General features: G+C 34.9%; 1 protein-coding gene across 1 annotated transcript in view; it reads left to right on the top strand.

Annotated features, from left to right (window-relative positions):
• MYOZ2 (myozenin 2) overlaps positions 1-22,100 on the top strand; it is a 43,412-nt gene that overhangs the window by 10,910 nt on the left and 10,402 nt on the right. The window contains exons 3-5 of the mRNA XM_041758957.1: positions 5,592-5,761; positions 12,046-12,175; positions 18,461-18,644. Coding sequence (XP_041614891.1) covers positions 5,592-5,761; positions 12,046-12,175; positions 18,461-18,644 — 484 coding nt within the window. The remainder of the gene's footprint in view (positions 1-5,591; positions 5,762-12,045; positions 12,176-18,460; positions 18,645-22,100) is intronic.

The raw sequence follows: 22,100 nt of genomic DNA on the forward strand, positions 1-22,100 counted from the left end.
CCCAGGTCTCCAGAATCGCGCCCTGGGCCAAAGGCAGGCGCTAAACCGCTGCGCCACCCAGGGATCCCAGTTTTGGTACTTTTTATTGCTGAGTACCATGATATGGATGGACCACAGTATTTTTAACCATTTACCCATTGAAGAATGTCTGGATTTTTTTTAAGATTTAAAAATTTTTTTTTTAATTTATTTATTAATGAGAGAGAGAGAGCGCCTGAGCAAGCGCACGGCAGAGACACAGGCAGAGGGAGAAACAGGCTTCATGCAGGGAGCCTGACGTGGGACTTGATCCTGGGGCTCCAGGATCATGCCCTGGGCTAAAGGTGGCACTAAACTGCTGAACCACCCAGGCTGCCCTTGTTCTGTTTTCAATTAAGAAAACATGCTATGAACATTTGTACATAGCTTTTTGCGTGAACGTAAGCTTTCATTTTACTAGGATAAATGCCCAGTATTCCTGTTAGTTCTATGGTAGGTTTTTAACAGAAACTACTAAATTACTTTCTAGAGTGGCTTTACCATTCTAATTTCCAAGAGCAACATATGAGTGATTATGAACTGGGTGCTAATTCTTGACATGTTTGGTAGACTTCTCCAGTGAAACTATCTAAATTTGAAGATTTCTTTTTTGGGAGATTTTAAAATTGTAAATTTGATTGCTTTATAGTCTAAGATTAATCAATTATCTATTTGAAATGTGATACTTTGTGCTTTTCAAAAATTGTTCAGTTTTTTTAAGTTTTCAAATTTATGTGAATTTATGTATAAAGTTGTTCACAGTATTCTCTTATTTTTCATTTGCTATCTACAGTATCTGTAGTTCCTGTAGTTCCTTCTTTTGTTCCTAACATTGGTAATTTGTATCTTTTACATTTTTGTCTGTGTCAGTCTAGCTAGGGACTTGTCAATTTTATTGATCTTTCAAAATCTAACTCCATGCTTAACTGGTTTTTAATTTCTGCTGCTATTTTTATTATTTCTTTCCTTCTGCTTGCTTTGGGTTGATTTTACTCTTCTTTTTCTAGGTTGTTTTGTTTTTTGTTTTTTGTTTTTTGTTTTTTTTTTTTGATAGAAAGAATGCATGTGCACATGTGTGCAAACTGGTGGGGGTGTGGGTGGAGGGGGAGGGGTAGAGGAAGAAGGAGAGAATCTTAAGCAGACTTCCTGCTAGGGTGGAGCCCTTTGTGGGGCTTGATCTTAGGACCCTGGGATCGTGACCTGAGCAGAAATCAAGAATGGGACAATTAACTGACTGAGCACCTAGTTGCCCCCTTTTTCTAGGTTTTTAAGGTGGAAGCTTAGATTATTCATTTGAGACTTTTTCTTTCTTTTTTTTTTTAATGTATGCATTTAGTGCTACAAATGTCTTGCTCAGCACTGTATTAACTGTGTCCCATGAATTTTGATATGCTCTTTTTATTTTCATTTAGATCAATGAATATTTATTTATTTATTATTTATTTTCAATCAATGAATTTTTAAAATTTCCCTTGATACTTCCTCTTTGACCCATGGATTGTTTAGAAGTATATTGTTTAGTTTCAAAATGTTTAGAGATTTTCCTATTATCTTTCTGTTCTTGATTTCTAATGTGATTCCATTGTAACCAGAAAGCATATTCTGTACAATTTTAACTCTTAAATTTGTTGAGGTGTATTTTACTCATGACCAGAGCCAAAATAAAAAGTCAGACATTTATCCATCTGAGTCAACCAGGTGGCCAACACCCTGTTACTTTCAACTTGCCTATATTGTTCAACTCACTTATTTGAAGTGAGTATCTTATAGATAGCATATAGATGGGTCACATTTTTAAATATAGTCTGCAGTCTTTGTCCTTTAATTGATATATTTAGAGCATGTATATTTAATGTGATTATTGATGTGTTAGGGCTTAACTATTTTATTTGTTTTCTGTTTGTTGTCTCTGGTTTTTTATTTCTGTTTTCTTTTTCCCATTTTTCTATGGATTACTTGAACATTTTTAAGATTTCCATTTCTATTTATCTATAGTAATTTCAAGTCCATCTGTAATAACTTTTTTAGTAGTTGCTGTAAGGATTACATTACATATACATAACTTATCAAGGTCTACTAATATTGTCACTTTATCAATTCAAGTGAAGTATAGAAAACTTACCTACTTTCATGTCCCTTTATTCTCTTCTGTTAATAATATAATTATCTTAACTATTTCTTCTACATTCATTTATAATTATATCAGAGACTGTTACAATTTTTGCTTCTAACAGCAAACATAGTTTAGAAAACTCAAGAGGAGAGGGGAAGGTTATTGTATTTACCCACACTGTTGCTTACTCTATTCTTTCCTTGCTCCGTATTTTATTGTTTCCCTTCTGTTTAAAGAACTTCCCTTAGCTGTTTGCTATGATCTGAGTGTTTATGTCCCTGCCAAATTCATATACTGCAACCATAATGCCCCTTGTGGTGGTATTAAGATATAGAATCTTTGGAGGTGATTAGGTCATGACAGCGGGGTCCTCATGAAAGCACATTAATGCCCTTATAAAAGAGGTCCAAGAGAGCTACCTTGTCCCTTCCACCATGTGACAACACAGTAAGAAATCAGCAATCTGGAATCTAGAAGAGAGCTTTCACCAGAACCCCAACTATGCTGGCACCTAGATCCCAGACTTCCAGTCTCCAGAACTGTGAGAAATTTCTGTTGTTTAGAAGCTACCGATCTTTGGTATTTTTTTATAGCTGCCTGACCATTGTCTTAGGATAGGTTTCCAGGAAACAAATTCTCCTAGTTTCCCTTTATTTGAAAATATTTCAAATTCTCCCATTTCTAAAGGATATTTTGACTGGATATCAGATTCTGAGTTGACAGGTTTTTTTTTTCCTTTTTCTTTCAGTAACTTTGTGCCACTTTTTCCTGATTTTCATGGTTTCTAGTGAGAAATTCACTATCATTTTCACTTCTTTTTCTCCCTATAGGTAAGCTGTCATTTTTCTCTGGCTGCTTTCAAGGTTTCTCATCTTTAATTTTTAGGAGTTTTTAATATGTCTTGTGACATTCTGTTGATTTATCTTGTACAAGACACTTAGCTTCTTGAATCTGTAGATTTCTCTTTCTTGCCTGATTTGAGGAGTTTTTAACCATTATTTCTTTGAGTACTTTTCTAGCCTCACTTGCTTCTACTCTCCTGGACCTTCAGTGACACAAATGCTGTGTCTTTTGTTCTAGTCCTACTATTCCCTAAGCCTTTCTTCATTTTTTTTCAGTTTATTTTTTTCTCAGTTGTTCTTATTGGGTGATTTCTATTAGTTTATCTTCCAGTTCACATATTTCTTTTTCCCTTTCTCCCCTCTCTTCTGCTAGTGACTCCATCCACTGAACTTTTATTTTGGTTATATATTTTCAGTTCTAAAGTTTCCATTGGGTCTTTATATCTTTTATTTCCCTGCCATAACTTTTTCTTTGCTGAAGCTTTCTATGTTTTCATTTGTTTCTAGGAGCTTTGTAATTGCTACTTGAAGCATTTTTATCGTGGCTGCTTTAAAATCTTAATTGTATAATTTTAATATTTCAGTCATCTCATGTTGGCATCTTTTTTCATTTGGTTTGAGATCTTCCTGGTTCCTGGTATGAAAAGATTCTTTACTGGAGCTTGGAAATTTTCATATTCTGCTCTAAGACTCTTGCTCTTATTTAAGCCTTCTTTTTCATCTATCCTAGTCTGACACTGCTTCAGCAGGAGGCAGGGAAAGAGTGCCACCTCATCACTGTCAGGTGGAAGTAGAAGTGCAAGTTCTTCACTTGGCTTCCACTGGAACTTGAGGGGAAGAGTTCTTAATTACTGACAGAATGGGGTGGTAGTTTGAAATCACCACGTGGTCTTCACTAACACTGCAGGGAGGGAAGGTTGTTACTGGCTGACAGGTATGTAAGTCCCAGCTTCCTTGGCTTTTCTGATACCATCCCTGTGGGAATTTGGGGGCACCTTGTTACAGCCTCAGAAGGGTAAAATTCTGGAGTCCTCACTTAGGCTTTGTTGATATGGATAGGACCCATGCTTTTTCTTTGGTATTTTGCTGAAGTAGCATGGCTATTGTCCAACAAAAGTTTTCTGTTTTTCTAGGCTGCTCTTTTCCTAGTCTTTTTGGCTAATGATCAGTCTTTTGTTAGGGCGGTTTTTTTTTTGTTTTTTGTTTTTTGGTTTTGTCTGCCCTTGTTGGCGTGCCTGAGCTGCTAGCATCTTAGCACCAAGTCTGGGATTTATTAAGTTAAAAGAAAACCTAGAGAATTCACTTCCATGTTATTCCTTGAGTCCTGAGGTTCCTAGCTAGTTGCCTTTTTCTCTTCACCTTCCAGAGTCTTCTTATGTTTGTTTTATACATATCATCCAGGACTTATAATTGTGTTTAGTAGAAGTACAGGGAAAAGATATCTACTCTATTTTCCCAGAAGCAGAAGTCTTGATATTAGTGGAGGTCCTCTCCATGTAACATCAAAATATGTAAACAAATAGTTTTTTTTCCAAAGAGAAATAAGAAGAAAATTCAAGTAATTCTGTTATTTCATCCCTAATACCTCCAAAAACCTAATTATTAGGGTTAACTTGTCACATCATCAAAGAGTATTGCCTCAATCGATCTGAATAATTATTTATTTTACTAAAGGCCCAATTTTTTTTCCTGTGTATTTACTAGCAGTCTACAGTGGCAAGAGATTCTGTGGGTTACACAGAAATATATTCCTGATTAAGGGAGAAAATAGAGAGCTTCATTCTTTTCAATTAAAAAAAAGTCCTTTAGTACTAGAAACAGAAAATAAGAGTCATTTGCTGGATATCTCCTATATTTAATGCATGGGAGACACAAATGCTAAAACATGAAAAAGAAATGCAAACCATTAAATAAGTAAAATGGAATCAAGTAATTGTGATTCAGTGCTATGGGAATACGAAAAAGGCATGAATAATTATGAATAGAGATTTAGTGAAGGGATTCACAGAAATAGCACTTAAGCTGGATTGAGAAGGACTTGTTCATTCAATATTTACCACCTGCCTACTATATACTGGGCTCCTTGGTGGTAGCTGCAGAATGAATGGTATTTTGACAGAGACAGGGAAATGGAGTGGCCTGGATGGAGGGTAGGTACTTGAGTAATAGAGATAGCTCAAACACACATAAAAATGTGGGGTGCCAAACAGAACATATTAAAACAGTTATAAGCTGTGCTGTTTGAAAATTCATTAAATTTGGAAACACTAAATTATACTAATAGCCTTATTAGCTAATTTTCATTCGCTCTTTTTACGTGCCAGGTATCATAGCTAAGTGATTTATATATGTAACATTTTATTTAATCTTCATATCAAGCATATTCAGTAGGAATTATCCACATTGTAAATATGAGAAGCCTCAGGCTTAGAAAAATAAGTATCATATCTATAATCATACAGTTAGAAAGTAAGGAAGCTAGGATTCAACCCAGTCTGAGTAAAGAGTCTCTATCTACCTACTACACTAGAATATAGCAGGCAATAAATTATGGAATTTAGCTAAGCATTTAAAAATGCTTACCTTGGGGTTTCATGCACATGAATGTTGTTTTACAGATGTAGATGGCATGCACCTGGGCAAAAAAGTCAGCATCCCCAGAGATATCATGTTGGAAGAATTATCCCATCTCAGTAACCGTGGCGCCAGACTATTTAAGATGCGACAAAGAAGATCTGATAAGTACACATTTGAAAATTTCCAGTATGAATCTAAAGCACAAATTAATGTAGGTATAAGTTGACTATGTGGTATCTAAATAAATGGGTAGCATTTCTAAGTGTATATGTGTCACTATATTCCCAAACAAGTATTCTACATATTTATTTAACATATTTTTTCTGTTAATTCTGTTAGACTTTTCTTTCATGATAATAAATAGTTTAGATGAATAAACAAAAGAAGTATTATATATGTTATGAGTATCTTTTTAGTTCAGTAGGGACACTGCAAACCCATAAATTTGGCACTGAAAAGCTGGTCTGCTCTGCTAAGAGGAGGGGGAGGGAGTGGAGATTGGTGGAACTAAAAGTTTCCATGGTCTTATCTCTACTAGTTAAATGTTTGGGGTGAAACACTTCCAAAGCACACAGCACTCCACAAAGTAAGCATAAGCATTTTATTGGCTGAGTACATCCTGGCACTGAAACGTGCCTGAGATCTACATAGCTGAGCTTCTCTCACTCAAGGCATTTATTCCACATCGTGTAGGGAAGTCTGATTCCTATTAACAACAAAACCAAGGTGGACAAAACTCTTTAGATAAAAGTTTTTCTCAGCTCCAAATTAATAAACAAATGAACAAATTAATTACATTATAGTTTATAAATTGCATTAATACGATATTCTTTTAAACTGTCATGTAGAGAGACTGTAGAGGAAGAAGTTCATAGTAGGAAAACAACTAGCTTTGGTGAATTGGCTTTAAAAATAAAATACCAGGCATGAAGAATCAAAAAGGAATAAAGCATTGATTCTAAATTTGAAGAGGTGGTGGTGACTACAATAAATTTTGGTTTTATTTACTGAGGGTTTCTTTCTATAGCTATGGGAAGTCTGTAAGATTATTTGTGAATTTAAACTCAAACATTTGCCAGCTGCCATCACTAATATGCTGTTTTAAGTGGACATCTCACTTCTTTACAACAAACAGACTAGCTTCTCTGAGATCTCTCATCACAATTACTAAAATACATTACAGAACTAACATCCACACCCACAAACACTGTTAGTCATTCAAAATATCTGTTTTTCTGGTTAACAATAAATACAAGGGGATAACTTAAATAATTTCTTTTTCACACTAATAAGCATCCTTCAACATCCATAGATAAAGTCTAGTTATAAATATGAATTCAGTTAGACATCAAATCTTACTGAAATATAGTATTTATATTTGTGAGGGATGATTTTTCACTTCAAGTCATGGATAAATATGATGTTATATTACCCTATAATTATGTCTAATATCTACTTATCAAAAATGTCTGTAGCTAATATGGTATAAGCCTAAAATAATCCCTATCCCAGCTGATAGAGTCTAATTATATAATCATACTCTTTTAATAATGACAACAGGGGAGCAGCTTTAAGGAGTAGTATAGAATAAGGTGGCTTAAGGAAATTCTTTGAGAAGTCATCTTCAAGTCTAGACTTCTGAATAAATGAATAAATCCAGTTTTCATAACTTATACTTACATCTCTAATCTGCACTTTAACTACAAGTCTGGGGGAAGGCACAATGAGTTTTTAAATATCCTTATGAACACAACATATTCCGTCATCACCAGTATCTCATGTTATTGACAATAACCTGTGGCCAAATGTTCTGATTAAACAAAAAATGTGAGAATATGCCTTCGATATTGCTAGAAGGTTGAACACTAAATAGATAAAATAGTCCAAAATAGGCATATTGAAATAAACAATTAAATGCTGATAAGCAACTCAGAGCAATAAACAATAATAATGTATGCAATGAACTAGTATGGCATTAAGTTACATAACATACTCTAAAATCTGATGAAATCTACTCTCTAGAAATGAGGAAAGTAGTGTTCAAGGAAGTGTATTGGTTTGTCTTAAGCAACACATAATGAGGAAGACTGAATTCCAGATCTCAGAATTCTAGAATTCTTGGCACTGACACTTACCATGGTGTAATTAAAGGAAACTGGGCTGGAAACCAGGATAGTCATGCAATTTTGAGTCAATTTAAAAGTTTCTTTGGTTTCATGGACCTCTTTTTATATTTAGAAAATAAGGAAATGGACTCAAATGTTCTCTAAAGTGCCTTCTTTAACAATTTGTGTTTAATTCTAAAAATGACCTCAAATGATCATTGAGGAAAATAGTGAGTCACATTATATAATTATATTATTTGCTTTATCAAGGCACTAGATTACAACTTGGAGCAAGTCTTATTAATAGGATAGGATTTTTAAAAACAATGTTAGGTTCAGATCTATTTCCATTCATTTATTTATACTTTTGACAAATATTTATTGGGTGCCTACTGTGTTCTAGATACAATACTGGTTGCTCAAAGATAAATAAATACAGCTTTTGTGTAAGTGAAGGAGAAACAAAATAACATTGAAAGATAGAAAAAAATATTACTTATAGTCTACTTCTTGAATCATCTTAAAATGATTTATGTCGGGATCCCTGGGTGGCGCAGCGGTTTGGCGCCTGCCTTTGGCCCAGGGCGCGATCCTGGAGACTCGGGATCGAATCCCACATCGGGCTCCCGGTGCATGGAGCCTGCTTCTCCCTCTGCCTGTGTCTCTGCCCCTCTCTCTCTCTCTCTCTCTGTGACTATCATAAATAAATAAATAAAAAATTTTAAAAAATGATTTATGTCATATTTTCCTAATTTATTGACTACATTTTTTGAAATGAGCTTTTTCTGCTTCCCTCAAAATAATTATTTAACTCTATATACATTTCTTATTTTATTAAAATGTTTAGGACATCATTAGATGAAAATATAAGCCAACTCCCTGGTAATTTAATGCCATTTTTTGAAATATTATCATTTTAAAAATTAAAAAAATAAGGGCAGCTTTGGTCTTATACCACTGCTGAGAAACTGACAAATTCAAGCCACACAAACCTTATGACATAAATAATAACAGGAAATGTGCTTTCTTAAATTAAGATACATTTCTTCATTTCCACACAAGCTAATTTTGAAGCCCTAGTTCATGAATTGATTAAATTCTTTTTTTAAAATCTTTTTTTAAAGTAGGCTCCATGCCCAGCATGGAGCCCAATGCAGGGCTTGAACTCATGACTCTGAGATCACGACCTGGGCTGAGATCTAGAGTTGGATGCTTAACTGACTGAGCCACACAGGTGCCCTTAAGTGATGAAATTCTTACATCAACAGGCAAAAAATAAAATGGATGAAGAAAATGAGCATTAAAAAAATAATAAAATAGAAGATAATTACCATCTTATAGATAAAATAGAAGATATATCATCTTATAGATGAAATAGAAGATAATTATCATGAATCATGATTCATGATAATTAAAATTATCATCTATAAATCATTATAAAATGATATTGAGGAAAATAATCCACATTTTATAATAAAGACTACATATGTATCTATGTAACTATGGGCTTTTTGAAATCCTTCAAAATCTTAAATAATACTGGGGAAAGGGGAAGTATAGTATAAAAAGTAATTCTAAAATAGTACTAAATTAAATATACTGAGTTCTCAAAATATATTTATTTTGTGCAAAAAATAACTTCTACTATGTATTTGGCACAAATTATAGAACAGGGTTTTTAGAAAATCCTTTTATTTCTATTGATATTTCAATAGAAATCATGTAATAGACATTATCCATGTGTTTATAACTTCTATGGTTATTACCTATAAAATGCTGCTCTAGTTTTATTTTGCTTAGGGTCAACCTAACTGAAATTAAAAAGAAATACATTCTCATTTATATTTCAACTTTTTCTGAAGGGAATCACACATGACGGAACTCTGTAATTTAAGGCTTATGTCATAACTAAAGTAAGCTGCTCCCCAACTATTATTAGGTTTTGTTTGTATACTTAACGATGACAATAGAGGTACTGGGTGTCTCCTGATACTTAATGACTAGCTAGAAGCAGTTGATTGTCCTGGTCCCCAATTCCCAGGGAAAAGTCTCCAAAGAAAGTCAGTAATACAAATCTTAAATTACCATAGACAGGATGATTTGTAAGTTTAGGTGCAATGCATTTCATGGACGCATTTCAGGAACTTAGAAAAAGAATTTTTTTAAAAAGATTTTATTTATTTATTCATGAGCAACAGAGAGAGAGAGAGAGAGGCAGAGACACAGGCAGAGGGAGAAGCAGGCTCCATGCCCGACGTGGGACTCGATCCCAGGTCTCCAGGATCATGTCCTGGGCTTCAGGCGGCGCCAAACCGCTGCACCACTGGGGCTGCCCGAAAAAGAATTTCAAATGCATGATATTCCTATATTTATCTCAACTGGCTTTTTATTTATAACTAATGTTTTATGTGGTGGTGTCAGTTCAGAGTGAGAAAAGATACTAATCTAGTCAAATAAGTCTAACACTTAGGATAATGGCTCTTTTCAAAATGCTAAATACTAATGTTTCTGAGTCCAGTATTACACCAGTCTTTAGGAATTGTTCTAAATTTTGAGGAACCTTGGGTGGCTCAGTTCATTAAACATCTGCCTTCTACTCAGGTCATGATCCCAGGGTCCTGTGATCAAGAGCTGAGTCGAGCTCCCTGCTAAGCAAATTATCTGCTTCTCCCTCTCCTCCTGGGCTTGTGCTCTCTGTCACTATCTCTATCTCTGTCTCTCTGTCTCTGTCTCTGTCTCTCTCTCAAAGAAACAAATAAAATCTTTAAGAAAAAAAAAAGGAAATTGTACCATATTGCTTGTGGAGTAAAGTGTAAACTCTTCTGCCCAGTACTCAAGACCTTGTGCTCACCTAATAAACATGACCTCTCATGCTTTTTTGCCCCTTTCTACAAGCCAGCTCACCATTGCTAACATGTGCCCTAATCATTTCCATAGCAGCTTTCCCCACGGTGCCACAAAGAATAAGCCAAATGTAAAAGGCACCTGGAGAGTGGCTGTGGGTGGGGAAAGCCTGAGAATAAGGATAAACTATCTTTAAGTAATAAAATGTAAAAATTATTTTTCACCATATCATGTTATAAATAAATGCAGAAGTGAAAAAGCATCTGAAAATATATTTTGTGTTTATGTCACACAGAGAAAAGTCAAAATTGGTTTTTATTCACTAAATTTTTCTTTCTGAAGTTAAAAAAAATTGATTCTATGTACTTTTTAGATAGATTGGCTTCTTTTTAAAACACACATTTTTCAATATAATTAAAACAGTGCTTTATTATAAAGATAAGGCTTAGTCATGCTTCTGAGGATAATACGTATTACAATGTCTTTTTTCTCCATTAAAATTCAAATTGTTTTTAAAAGTGCTGTATTATCGTCATAGAATAAATCCTAAATTATAATAGTAAAACAAATTCACCTATAGCTTGGAAGACAAACATCTCTTTTAAGCATTTGATTTCCTAGAAATCTCAAGTTTTTCCTTTTACACACCTATGCAGCTTCAAGTATAAATATTTTTTATGGGTAGCCTGGGTGGCTCAGTGGTTTAGCACTGCCTTCAGTCCAGGGTATGATTCTGAAGACCCAGGATCAAGTCCCACGTCAGGTTCCCTGCATGGAGCCTGCTTCTCCCTCTGCCTGTGTCTCTATCTCTCTCTTTCTCTCTCTGTCTCTCATGAATAAATAAATAAATAAAATCTTTAAAAATAAATATTTTTTATACACAACTAGTGTCCACATTTCAGATTAAATTTTAAAACAAGGGCAGCCCTGGTGGCGCAGTGGTTTAGCACCGCCTGCAGCCCGGGGTGTGATCCTGGAGACCTGGGATCGAGTCCCACATCAGGCTCCCTGCATGGAGCCTGCTTCTCCCTCTGTCTGTGTCTCTGCCTCTCTCTCCCTCTCTCTCTGAATAAATAAATCTTAAAAAAAAATTTTAAACAAGACAAATTAAAGAATATAATTAAATCCCACTATAAACAAAACAGTAATGTAACAATGGCAAAGCCAAATGTTTGGCCAGTATGCTCTATATTATTAGATTAATAAAGAATTAAAAATTTAATAGATTCACCTTTACAGGGACTTTGTGAACAGTACATTAAATAATTGATACAAAGCCTTAGACATAGTGTCTGGTACATAGTAAGGTTCAATGAATTATTATTAACTGGAGTGTCATCATTAAACATATCTTAGGTTAATATCAGTAAAATTTCTCATTCAATAGCTCAATCAACTATGTATAAATTATTGAGGTCCCAAGAAACAAGGAAGTGGCACTGTACTTAAATTTTAGATACAAATCGAGTTTTGCACGTATGTATCTCCTATTAGTGCATCTAATATTTTTGAGTTTTCAGCAGCGTTTACTCTTGGTCACATACAGCACAGCATTGCCATGCAGAATGGGAAACTGGATGGAAGCAACCTGGAAGGTGGCTCACAACAAGCCCCGTCTACTCCTCCCAACACCCCAGATCCGCGGAGTCCCCCAAACCCAGAAAACATCGCACCAGGTAACTTTCTCCTTACAAACAATAAATAAACAATAAATAGAAATTGCTATGCACTTAGCTATATCACTCGTGTCATTAGGATTTTTAGTAAATGGCATCTAAATGACATGGCTTTACCCATTTTATATCTATTTTATGGTTAAGTTCAAGATAAATATAGATATTTAGATCTAAGGAGTCATATAAAACATTTACCATGTTTTTTCAGATGGTTCACTGTATGTGTTGGCAATCATCTTCTTTTTAAAAGTTGAGTCATTTGTAGTTATATTGAAATTCTATTTGTATAGGACTACCATTTGTGAAGTGCTGTGATGTAGATGGTCTTTAATTTCAAAAATATCTCTAATATATTTATTACAATCCTCATTTTATGAATTAAGAAACTGAGGTCATAAATGGCAATAAACTTATATTGACTGATCAAGAATTAAATCCAGATACCAAATTTACAGATGCCTCACAAAAGTGAACTTGTGGAGATTATTTTCATTATTCTCTGCTTCCTTAAAGAACTTAAATGCAATTCTTCAAGGCTGCATATTTGTTTATTAACTTCAAAGAGAAGCAGATCCTTATTTAGTCAGTATGTGTTGTTCAGAAATATTGTTAGATTTTGAAATATTAAATCTGTCACAAGCATGATCTATTAGACAATACCTTTTCAAAATAACTGACAGCGAGTACTTCAAGTATGTCCTCAAGAGTAATGTACAAAGTAGATTTTTTAAAGGTTCAAATACTTCTATCTTGAAATTAGCAGTATCTATGTCATATTTTTGTAAAATAGTAAATTTAGCAAAAGCAATTCTAGAATTCTTCTCAAACTGCAATAGTTTTTGAAAATATGTATGTAAAGCAACTACATCATATTAAATGTTACTTAAAAATAAATTGTCAGTCATTGATGAGCTTAGGTTTATTAGGACATTCTTATTGAACACGATGAAAAAATGTATTGATAGATATAACAAAATGGCACCGAAGGAGACCAAGTACACACTTAGAATGCATAGAGCTTTGAAGTGAAGCATTGTAGTAAAGTTTGCAAATAGCTTTCAAGTAACCTTTTTCGTGGCAGAAAAGCAGGTAACAGATTCTACATGTATAGCATTAAGTACACAGAAGAAAAACAAGCTTTAAAATTAGACAGATCTGGGTTCAACCTTCTGGCTTTTTCCACCTCTGCCCATTTTACTACTGTGTTGGGAAGGAGAGTAATTTTCCTTGAGTCTCTGTTTTCCTAATTGGTAAAATAAGGAAAACAAATCTCACTGTACAGGGTTGTGAAAATTAAGGGTGGTAAGTATAGGCCCATACATAATAAAATATAGTAGTCCTCCTTATCCACAGAGGATACACCCAAAACCCCAGAGGGTGCCTGAAATTGTGGGTAGTATTGAATTCTATGTACACAACATTTTTTTCCAGCCATACACACTTATGATAAAGTTGAATTTATCAATTAGGCATAGGAAGAGATCAACAATAGCAATAATAAAATAGAACAATTATAATATGCTGTAATAAAGCTTATGTGGTCTCTCTCTCTCTTTCAAAATATCTTATTGTACTGTATTTACTCTTTCTCCTGTGATGGTGTAAGATGATAAAATGCCTGTGTGGTGAGATGAAATGAGGCAAATGACATAGGCACTGTGACCTAGCATTAGGCAACTATTGACTTTCTGACCATGCATCAAAAGGAGGAGCATCTGCTTTGGGACAGGACTGGACTAGGAAAACTGCCTTTAACTGAAGCCACGGAAAGCAAAACCATAGATAAGAGGGAAACTACTGTACTTAGCTAAAGTTAATTCTTTCCCTATCAACTTTATAACCTTAAAAGACAATACTGTGCATACTCTTTTATCTCCAACTACTATTAGACAACCTCTTGCTTTTCTAATGTTTGGAGTGTTCTTGTTTGTTTCTTTCAACAATTAAGAGAAGACATATAGAAAGTTTGTGTTGGTCAGTCTGGTACTCTCAACACTAAGAACTTTTATTATATAGTCATCATTATAAACTATGTAATTGCAAAAGGAATAAAAAAATGATGTCTACCCTCAACAATTAGGAGACAATAAAACAATAAGGAGACAGTACAAAAGTTCATGTTGCATTTGTTGTCTCACTTTCTCTCTGCATACATAATTTAATATCATGCACGTATTTTTTCTCTCAGAAATATATATACACACATATATAAATATATATATATACATATATAAAGAGAAGGTTTAAAAGTATAAACTGATACAGCTCTTTAAATCTAAATACCCAACTATTAAATATTCAGAAATGTCTACGTAACATAGACTAAAAAAAGGGGGAGTTTAGAGGTTATCAAATAGCTTGTCCTGAAACAAGAGTAATGGATCCTTCCTTCTTGGTTGATAAGTTGGAAAGTATAGCAAATTGAGGAAGCAAACTTTAGCTTCTCCTAACTTAGCAAAAATTTTTATTGGTTAACATGCTATGTATCCAAAAGCTAACTTTTCTTAAACATGAATCAATAAGAGTATTATGAATTAGGAATTAACTTCCTCTGAATTTAAATCAGTTGTGTTAAGGGCATTATTTTGAAATCAAGCAAGAAGTTTTATTATGTAGCATTGCTGAACCATAATATACCTGAAAGCTTGAACATATGCACATTCTTTCCTGTACATAATTCAGCATATCAGAAAAAGAAAAGAGTTAGTTGATTCTATCTATAAAAAGAAATGGAAAACCTGGAATATTTTAAAAAAGTGAAAAGATTAGACCTCTTATCATCTTTCAATGCAATAGGCAATTATGAAACTCTTAAAGTGATTATAAACATGATGTAGAAACATCCAAAAGTATTCCAAAAGAGAAACAAAAGCAAAAATGAATTATTGGGACTTCATCAAGATAAAAAGCTTCTGCACAGCAAAAGAAACAGTCAACAAAACTAAAAGACAACATATAGAAGGGGAGGAGATATTTGTAAATGACCTATCAGATAAAGGGCTAGTATCTAAGATCTATAAAGAACTTATTAAACTCAACAGCAATAAAACAAACAATCCAATCATGAAGTGGGCAAAAGACATGAACAGAAATCTCACAGAGGAAGACATAAACATGGCCAACAAGCACATGAGAAAATGCTCCGCATCACTTGCTATCAGGGAAATACAAATCAAAACCACAATGAGATACTACCTCACACCAGTGAGAATGGTGAAAATTAACAAGACAGGAAACCACAAATGTTGGAGAGGATGTGGAAAAAGAGGAACCCTACTGCACTGTTGGTGGGAATGTGAACTGGTGCAGCCACTCTGGAAAACTGTGTGGAGGTTCCTCAAGGAGTTAAAAATAGATCTGCCCTACGACCCAGCAATTGCACTGCTGGGGATTTACCCCAAAGATACAGATGCAATGAAATACCGGGACACCTGCACCCCGATGTTTCTAGCAGCAATGTCCACAATAGCCAAACTGTGGAAGGAGCCTCGGTGTCCATCGAAAGATGAATGGATAAAGAAGATGTGGTCTATGTATACAATGGAATATTACTCAGCCATTAAAAACGACAAATACCCACCATTTGCTTCGACGTGGATGGAACTGGAGGGTATTATGCTGAGTGAAATAAGTCAATCGGAGAAGGACAAACATTATATGGTCTCATTCATTTGGGGAATATAAAAATTAGTGAAAGGAAATAAAGGGAAAGGAGAGAAAAATGAGTGAAAATATCGGTGAGGGTGACAAAGCATGAGAGGCACCTAACTCTAGGAAATGAACAAGGGGTAGTGGAAAGGAAGGTGGGCGGGGGGTTGGGGTGACTGGGTGATGAGCACTGAGGGGGGCACTTGGTGGGATGAGCACTGGATGTTATGCTATATGTTGGCAAATTGAACTCCAATAAAATTTTTTTTAAAAAGTATTCCAAGCAAAGTTGGTTAGAAATAAAATACACTCGAATATATACTAGAATTATAGTTATGCAATCATTATGTTTATGGGTAAAAAATACTGAAAAAAATACACAAAGGTAACATAATTGTATTAGGATGGTGGGATTTCAAGGAATTTTTTAAAATATAAAATTCTAAAATTTCCAGTTTCTAGATGACTGACATCTCATCACTTTTAGGAAAGGAATGGGAAATAAAATGTGCAAGTTATGATAATGGAGTTATGTATACTATACAAATGGAAAAGCAAAACAAAACAAATGGAAAGCGCCCCTAGGGGAGACAGGAAAGGCTAAGTAGAAGATGGAACCTCAAGCTAAGGCTTAAAAGTAGGAATTTGCAGGTGGCAAGAATTAGAAAGAGCATTCCGGGCACAGGGAACTAATGGAACAAGGAAGCAGAGCGGCATAACGGGACACAACAAGTGTCAAGTAGGTCTAAGTTCTGGAGCATAAATATGTGAGAGGAGAATGACAGGAGATGAGATAGGATGGGGGTATGGCCATGTGTGCCATGTTGAGTAATCTAGGTTTTTGTCACGGGGAGCCATCATGGCACCTTGAGAAAGGGAGGTCAGTGATGTGATCCAGTCTTCCAGTTAGAAAGGTCACTCAAGCAGCAGTGTGGAGGGTACAGGGAAGGGGTTGGGAGCTAAAGGTTTAGTATGAAGGCTATTGTGAAAGCCCAGGCAAGAGTTGGCCAAGGCCTGAGCCAAGGCAGTAGTAACAGAAATGAAGAGGAAAGAAGGAATTTTCTAGAGCAAGTTTTCCCAATGTTCTGTTTACAAATCCCTTGCCTGAGATTTGGAGACCATATCTGAGACTTACGGAAGCCAAATCTCTGGAGGGAAGAATCCATTATACACATTTTAAATAGAGCCCAAAGTGACTCAGAAACAAAGGTTGATAGCCACTATTTTAGGATCCCTAAGAAGCACAGCTGGTAATACTTAATGATTTGTTGTGGGAATGAGGGGATATTTAGGATAATGTTCTGTCTTGGGCATCTAAGAGTAGACGGATAACATTGACCAAGATAACCAATATAGAAGAAGCAAGAGGTAGTAGAGAATGGCTACATATAGGTCTAGACATATTATTAAGAGGAATATTCATTTGGACAAATACATGGGTGGTTGAACAGAAGGGCCTGGAGATTTAAAAAAAAAAAAAGAGTCATCAATATGTAGGTCACAATTAAAACCATGAATATAAATGGAATTTTCTAGGCAGAATGTATAGTATAAGAAAAGAGCTTTGACTAAGTAAGTGGACAGCAGAAAAAAGAAGTCTGTCAGAAGAGATTTACCATGAGATCCTGGAGGTAATCAAAAGAAAATTTAATTACCGCAAGCAAATAACTGCCTAGAGATGGCATTATCAGCAAGATATTTTGGAAGAAATAAACTCTTTAGTATAAAGGAAGGATAAGCATGATTTGACAGGAGAAAATAGAAAACACAGAACATCAGAAGAATGTAAAAGTAAGAATAATCAAATGGTAAAGGGTTTTGACATAGTGGAAAAGAGAATTATGCAAAGGACACGATGAGGCAGTATGGTGCTGTAGATAGAGAGTACACGGCTGCCTTTGAATACCTGAAGAATGTCACTTGATGCATGTGAAAATGGTTTAAAGTTTATGCCAAAATTTGTGTGATTTTTAAATGGCACTTACAAAAAATTTCCAGCTCCCACAAGAAGTTGAGGTGAGACCAGAAGCAGGAAAGTTAGGTAAGAAATCTTTAAGAACAAAGTAAACATAGGATGTTTCATCAGGGAAGATCAGTGTGGAAATAAGGCTCTTCACCATTTTGAAGCTTAAACGGTTTGCAGATCACTCGGCAGTTTAAGATAGGTAATACGTAAGTATTATCTCTAATGAATCAGTTCCCAGAAGAGGGAAATTTTGTCTTCATTGCTTCCTCCCCAGCACCTAGACCACAGTAGACACCAAATATATATTTTTAACTTAATTCATTCTCCATGGTATCCAAAGCCTTCTCTAAATTAACGTAAGGGAAACAATTTTTCAAAATTACGTGAGTAGCTTCACGGAACAAATGCATACTAAGATAATCAAGGAAGAAATAACTGTATGATTTGGTATAATTAAACACTGAGAGAAGTGGTTTCTTTTCAAAATTCCATAAGTTGAAAGGGGTTAAAAATGTCTTACAGTTTCAGACTACTGTTTTCTGAGAGACCATAAAAAGGATGCATTCTTCATAGATTCCCTCTTGCTTGAAAAATTAAACATGGTAAACTGTTAGGTGGAGTTCAGTGACTCCCAGGCACTCTGTATTTATTCTTGCTCTATTTTCCTAAAGGATATTCTGGACCACTGAAGGAGATTCCTCCTGAAAAGTTCAACACCACGGCTGTTCCTAAGTACTATCAGTCGCCCTGGGAACAGGCCATTAGCGGTGATCCGGAGCTTTTAGAGGCTTTATACCCTAAATTTTTCATGCCTGAAGGAAAAGCAGAACTGCCTGATTACAGGAGCTTTAACAGGTAATCCAATTATCTTGGGTGATACTGTTGGCATGTAATACTGAGGCTTCTATATAGTGCTATGGAGAACTAAATTCTCTGGTAGAAAAAAAAATTTTTTTAAAGATTTTATTTATTTATTCATGAGAGACTACACACACACACACACACACACACACAGAGGGAGAGAGAGAGAGAGAGAGAGAGAGAGAGAGAGAGAGAGAGGCAGACACACAGGCAGAGGGAGAAGCAGGCTCCATGCAGGTAGCCCCATGTGGGACTCAATCCTGGGTCTCCAGGATCACGCCATGGGCAAAAGGCAGGAGCTAAACCACTGAGCCACCCAGGGATCCCCAGAAATTTTCTTTTAAGAATAGATTCAAAATAGCAATATAGGATAACTTACACAAGCCTAGGCAAGGTCTCATTGTTGCAATATTACTAATATGGCAAGCCTTGTATTTTTTAGTACAAAAATGAAGGAAATGATTCAGAAACTATCACTGTTATAGCATCAAGATAATCTCCCATATTATTTAATGTTTAAAAAAATCAGTAATAATTTCTCATTCAAAGGCTGATATTAATTTTTGTGTGTTGATTCAAATGACAGTGCTATTCAAGAATTTCAGAAATAATTTATGTATTCAACTATGAGAATTACTCTGTAAGCCTAGGTTCAAACTTACATTTTTAAAACCAGATTAAAGGCAATTTAAGGATTTGTTGCCCAAGACTCCAGTATATGTACAAAGCAAAATTTATGTTATGAAAAATATTGCCAAATAATACCTCTATGATAGTATTCATAATAGATATTTATTTCTCCTTGTTATCCAATTTTAATTGTTCCCCGGAGTATTTCAGATATATTTTTAATGGTCTCATAAGCCATTCTTTGATCATTTGATTTTCATTTTAGAGTAAAGTATCTCTTGTATGCGAGCACCTGGGTGGCTCAAGCGGCTGAGCATTAAACTCTCAATTTCAGTTCAGGTCATGATCTCAGGGTTGTGAAATCGGGCCCCATGTCAGGCTTTTGCTGAGAATGGAGTCTGCTTAAGATTCTCTCTCTCTCTTTGTCTCTGTTCCTCCTCCATGTCCCTGCTCTCCCACCCTCGCTCACACTCCTCTCTCTCTCTCTCATAAATAAATAAATAAATAAATAAATAAATAAATAAATAAATAAAACTACCTCCATAATGCTCTTTTGCACCCACAGAAAAGTAGACCTAATTTTTAGTCTGCCTAATCACTATTCATTTGAAAATTAATAAATGAAAGTCTTTGATTTACAAAAGAATACCACAAAGCCTGCATTTAAATAGTGATCTTCTTTTGTGCTTTTAAAATTATTGTACTATTAGAATGTTAGTTTTCACACGCTACCATAATAGTGGTATTAATATCATGCCTATTATTAGTAATAGATCTACTAGGATTACACCTAATACTATTAGAATTAGTAGCAATACTAATACTATTAGTACTACATCTATTGCATAAATGAGGTATACAATAGAATTTAAGGAGGGATTGAAGAGTGTCAGGGAAAGGAGGTTGGAGGGTCATTTTAATCAATGTTATAACTTTTTTCCAAAATGAAAGTGTAGAAAGTAAAACACTAAGGAAAAATAGAAAATAACAGAACACTTGGGGCTTGTTTTTGAGATTAACGCTTTAGAGATGCTGTGTGACTTCTTGTGTATCTTGTGGCTTTATTACCCCATACCTGCTGAGCAGCTTGCTTCCAGTTTTACAAACACATTGATATATTTGGGTTGGCTATAAAGAGACGCCTATTGATTGTATAAATACCAAATGAGTGCTATTTCAGTGAGAGAAAGAAAAAGAAAAGTTAACCTGTTAATACCTCCCCTTTACTTGAGAAATTTTTATTTCTTTTTATATATACATCAATATCAGAGCTTAATGTTAATATTACATTTTATTCTTAGGTTCTTTTTTTTTTCTTTTTTTTTTAACATTTTTTTTAATCTTTATTTATTTATGATAGTCACAGAGAGAGAGAGAGAGGCAGAGACACAGGCAGAGGGAGAAGCAGGCTCCATGCACCGGGAGCCCGATGTGGGATTCGATCCCGGGTCTCCAGGATCGCGCCCTGGACCAAAGGCAGGCACCAAACCGCTGCGCCACCCAGGGATCCCTCTTAGGTTCTTTTTTATGAACATAAATTGATATAAGTAAATGTACATTTCATTATTATTTTAATGCATTCAAATGTCATTTCACACAAATATGCCAATGTTTATTTAGTTATAGTCACTGATTTTATGAGACAGTACATAAGTAATGCTCGACTTTTAAAGAAAATTTGAGTATGGTTACCGCATGATGTTACATGAGTTTCAGGTGTACAACATAGTACTTCAACCACTCTACATTATGCTATGCTCATCACAAGTATAGCTACCATGTCACCATGTAATGCTATTATAATACCATTGACTATATTCCCTGTGCTGTACCTTTATTCACATAACATTCATTCTATAACTAGAAGCCTGTATCTCCTGCTCTTCTTCACCTACTTTGCCCATGCTCCCAACTCCCCTACTCTCTGACAATCATCAGTTTGTTCTCAGTATTTGTAGGTCTGATTCTGCTTTTTGTTTGTTCATTGATTTTGGTTTTTCAGATTCCACATATAAGTGAAATCATGGTATTTTTCTCTGACTTATCTTACTTAGCATAAGCAAAATATAAGTGAAATTCACTTCAGGTCCATCTATATTGTCACAAATGACAAGATCTTATCCTTTTTTTCTTATGGCTGAGTAATACTCTGTTGTGTATATTCGATTGGAATATATATACCACATCTTCTTTATGCATTCATCTATTGAGGGACACTGGGCTGCTTCCGTATCTTGGCTATTGTAAATAATGCTGCAAGATTCTTAGATTCTTTATCATTGCTAAATAGTAGATTAAACAAAATATGATGATACATAGGCAATCCCAAACAGGTAGCTTTAAGAGTCTTTTTGCCCTTAAAGTATATATGCCTCGCTACACAAAATTTGAGGCCTTATTTGTTGCTTATACATTGCTCTAAAAGCCTACTCAACAAACAGTACAGTATAACCATGTTTTTGCTTTGAATGCTTGCTAAATAAATAGTCTATAAAAAGTTACATAGCTAGGAAATGGAAATCCATTTCTAGCTATGGAAGACCATTTTATATCAGAACTTCACAAAAATAACTAGAAAAGCTAGATATTATAAGTGTTTGAAAAAGCCATCAAGGAAATAAGGACTTAAGGGCCACCTAGACATGAGCGAAATTTAGAGATGTAAACCCAACATTTGGTGTCACTTTTCCCTATTGAGGCATTTGCTGATTTATTGGCAACAACTAATAAGAAGCAGAGAAAGTGAGTGAACTTTTCAACAGTCTTGAATCTGAGAAGGAATATATGGTCTGCTAGGAGGAAAGACCCAGATATTCTAAG

Source organism: Vulpes lagopus, chromosome 6 (assembly GCF_018345385.1).
Source record: "Vulpes lagopus strain Blue_001 chromosome 6, ASM1834538v1, whole genome shotgun sequence".
Classification (NCBI taxonomy): Eukaryota; Metazoa; Chordata; class Mammalia; order Carnivora; family Canidae; genus Vulpes; species Vulpes lagopus.